This window comes from Talaromyces stipitatus, genomic scaffold (genome assembly GCF_000003125.1).
Source record: "Talaromyces stipitatus ATCC 10500 scf_1105507295527 genomic scaffold, whole genome shotgun sequence".
Lineage (NCBI taxonomy): Eukaryota > Fungi > Ascomycota > Eurotiomycetes > Eurotiales > Trichocomaceae > Talaromyces > Talaromyces stipitatus.
The window spans coordinates 4,576,607-4,580,232 of NW_002990114.1; the positions used below are offsets into that span (position 1 = coordinate 4,576,607).

The 3,626-nt window shown below is 42.9% G+C and overlaps 1 protein-coding gene across 1 annotated transcript, besides 1 other annotated feature; it reads right to left on the minus strand.

The window, feature by feature from the left end:
• Positions 1 to 604: part of a mobile genetic element that runs on past the window's edge.
• Positions 605 to 2,733: 2,129 nt separating this feature from the next.
• On the minus strand, positions 2,734 to 3,318 carry TSTA_097070 (uncharacterized protein; the record flags this gene model as incomplete). The annotated part of the gene is made up of 3 exons (XM_002479376.1): positions 2,734 to 2,775; positions 2,842 to 2,930; positions 3,081 to 3,318. 3 exons carry the CDS (start codon positions 3,316 to 3,318, stop codon positions 2,734 to 2,736), a joined length of 369 nt encoding a protein of 122 aa, XP_002479421.1.
• Between the last annotated feature and the right edge of the window lie 308 nt (positions 3,319 to 3,626).

The window sequence follows — 3,626 nt, forward strand, 5'->3', positions numbered from 1 at the left end:
GTAGTTGATAATCTGAGGTTACTTCTAGGTGGCTCGCTATGCTAGTTTTAGCTCCCGTGAGTGCCAGAGGGCTTGAGGTAAAACTGAGGTCTAACACGTTACCTCTTTCATGTGTGGGACAGTCTATGTTAGAGATAAGTACTAGACCCTGGAGGTGGTCCAGCCAGTTAATAAATGGCTCTGCAGAAGGTGTGGGGCTGCGATGTAGCGAGGGCTGCCATCTGTTGTGTAGTAAGTTAAGATCGCCTGCGAGTATCATTGCTTGAGGGAAATATGCCTCTGGCAGAGTTGTAAGAGCTTTCGCGGCTTCACCTGCTCTGATAGAGCCTGCTAGGGCATTATAGATGTTAACTACCAGAGCAGACTTTCCTGTAGGCGAGAAAATCTGAAGGAAAAGGAGATCTAAGGCCTCTTTAGTGTTAGTTGTGAAGGGGCAAAGCTAGGAGATCCGAATGCTTTTCTTCTTTTGGATATAGATGAGGACTTGTGGTCGACCGCTTATTACCCAACTATTAGTTGGGGAGAAGCATTCATATGATAGGTGTTTTTTTATGATCTATTAGCTAAGATCTTTGAATATATATAGTTCTTAGATTAGGATAATATCAATATTGCTAGTGTATGTCAATGTGAGAGCTATTTTTTATACGTCTGGCGCGTGCTCTATATTTAACTGTAGGATTTTGAGAGGTACCTTTTGAGTTGGATAGTGATAGATCATAGCTCCTGTTCAAGAAGAGTGTCGGAAACTTCGGTCAAACTACCGTCGAGTATATCTCGGATAGCTTATAACACGCTGAAGTTATAAGGCTTCTAAGTACGAAAGGCTTCTTGAAAGCAAAGTCTTAATAAAGGATGAATATCCGGTTCGATAGAAGAACGTATACTCAAGTTATCAAAGCTAAGGGGTACTTAGCACAGTTAATTCAAGACGGTAAAATAAAACTAGATACATGGTAAATGAGCGTCTTTATATATCCATCATCGTTGTATCCCCTGATACATCCTGTTGTATCGCTTGATTATACATATTATATCTTCTGCTACAATATGTCTAATCGCCTGATTAGTTCCTAGCCCTAACTTATCCTAGTCTGTTCTTGGTTCTTGTCGAGGATTAGGTAAGCTAAACCTAATCAAGGAAAGCCTACAACATTGATACAAGGAAAATTCGAGAATTGAAGTCACAAGATTGAATCTACGAATCAACTTTACAGCTCTGTGTCGAGAATCTTCTATTTGAGATTGCGTGGATGGGATTCTCAAGCATAAATAGTGTCCAACAATCCCCTCAAGATGTAGATAGAAGAGTGGGCAGAATAAGGTCAATATCAATATTTCCACTATAAAGATATCTTTGAGTATTAAGCTTAACTGAGTTTGTGCTAGTGCACTGCAAGTTCCGATAGTTCTGCACTATCCCGTGATAGGTAAAGCCCTAGGCTAACCTTCTTGGGTAAGTGTGACAGTTTATCCATTGGCTGTGACGTGCTTATTCTGACAAAGAGAGGCAAACCAGTTTTATGATTAAGGGGTTATAAAATGGACTGCATGAGCTGTAATTGGAGGATCTTCAGTTAGGGCGCAAGGTGGGGGGGTTACTAAATGGAAAGGAGAGATAATCTCATGGATTGAAGGCTGAGATGGCATCTCATCTAATACTATGGGTGTGACGGCTCAGCCCTAGCTTTCGGCTTGGCGTCATTTATTGATTGGGAATCCTTTGAATAAAGGTCTCCATCAATAAATGTGATATCAATCGGTATTGTCATTTGTTATTGATACGCACTGATTCCCTATTGAGATGCGGGTGAGGCAACAGAGGTTTGTATGAGATGGACGTTACTATCAATGAGTAAATATGGGTAGAGGTTTAAATACGGGCTGTTCCTCCTTGATAGATAGTTTTCCTCTTCATACTCAGTTTCTCGTCAGCACTGGCACCTAGATAGTGAATATCACTTGGTTGGATTGGTCGTATGTTACAATGGGTGTTTCTTGTGTGCCTATGGAGAGCTGAGAGCTGCATCCTCCTTCAGTTCAAGCTTTTGCAAGGTTTATAGTGCAGGATTTGCAGATCTCTGCTTATTGAGCTTTAATATGTTTAGTATTGCCTTTAGGGTGTAGGAGGTATTCTAGAAAATTAGCTAGATGTAGTCCATGACAGTGTGTGTATCTAGGAGGGCACTAATAAGGCTCTAGGGCTGTGCTGCGGTTGATATAGCCCTCTTCAGTATACTCTGAGGAGCCACATAGCTGGCATCGAGAGGGGCGGGCACAGGATCGTGCATTATACCATTTCCAGCATTATATATATTAAACAACTATTATTTTCTTAGAGAGGTGACAAGCATTAGTAATAGTGCTAAAAAGATATAGCTGGATAGGCAGTAGTAGTTTTATGTCTTCTGAGAAGTTGACAAACTAGCTTGAGGAGAGAGTATCAGGGTTGGCAGCACTTATAGTGGTCTCACTAATAGATATAGGCTTGAGCCCTATAGTTTTACTAATTTCTAAGGATAGTAGTATAGGATTGACAGAGATTAGAGAATATTGACTATCTAAGATTTAGCCAATTTTCCTTGGCACATTGGTGACTCGGTATGAGACCCATCGGGAGCTGCATTCTATCTAGCAGTTAACAAAGAATACAGAGATAGTCTCTTTTTGGGCCTCAAGAGCTAGGAGAGCTTCTAGAGATGAGAGACATAGTGCAAAGCCAGTCTTTGTGGCTTAAACTTCTTTTAGTGCTGCACTGTTTGAGTTTAGTCGAGACTATAAGCTAGAGTAGATGGCGTAGGCTTCCATTTTTCTGGCTGCATGGTCAGCTAGGAGACGTACGAAGAGCCGGTTGTTAGGAAGGGGTTGTTTCACCAGAGGCATAGGCTTTTTAATAGAGGCTTTAGAGTGAGTAGTGGGAGTTGATTTGACTAGGGCATATTAGGTAATAGTTGCATAAGTTGACTGTTCAAGATCTGAGGGGGGACATGAGGAAGAGGGTGAAGGGGGTAAGGAATTTGGGATGAAGGAAGAGGAAGGGGGAGGGGACAGGGCAGGTAAAATAGAGGTTGTCAAGATACTACTGATATAGGTGTTGAAATGTTGTTGGGCTACTGAGGCGAGGTCATTGCTTAGAGCAGTGAGGGCTCTCAGTAGGTGAGGGGCAAGGCCGGTGGTTTGGCTGCGGTATTTATCGAGGAATACAGCTATAGGGCTGAAGATCTTCTGTCCTTCAGAAGCTCTTGTCGTGGCTGCAGACGTGGATTCTAGGAGGGCTGTCTGTAGAGGGCCATCTGTACCAGGGCCTTTACGCGCCATGGTGTTGCCGGGCGCGTTGAGACGCGTCAAAGGCCGCACTCCTGGGAGCTAGGTGGTAGAGAGGGGTGAGGAATTTGAGCCTCTGACTGTTTGATATGAATAATTATAAGGAAGTCGCCTATCAACTCGAAATCGAAGCTTTTTTTTGCTCAACCCAAGAGTAAGGGGGACGGGGGATAGCTAGCTACATATAAACGCGGCACGCACGTGCCACGTTGGACTAACTGATATCCAGTGCCGAAACGCGCTAGGTTTGATATTCACGTTCCGACAATAAGGAAGTGTCATTATATCAACGTACTTACTTT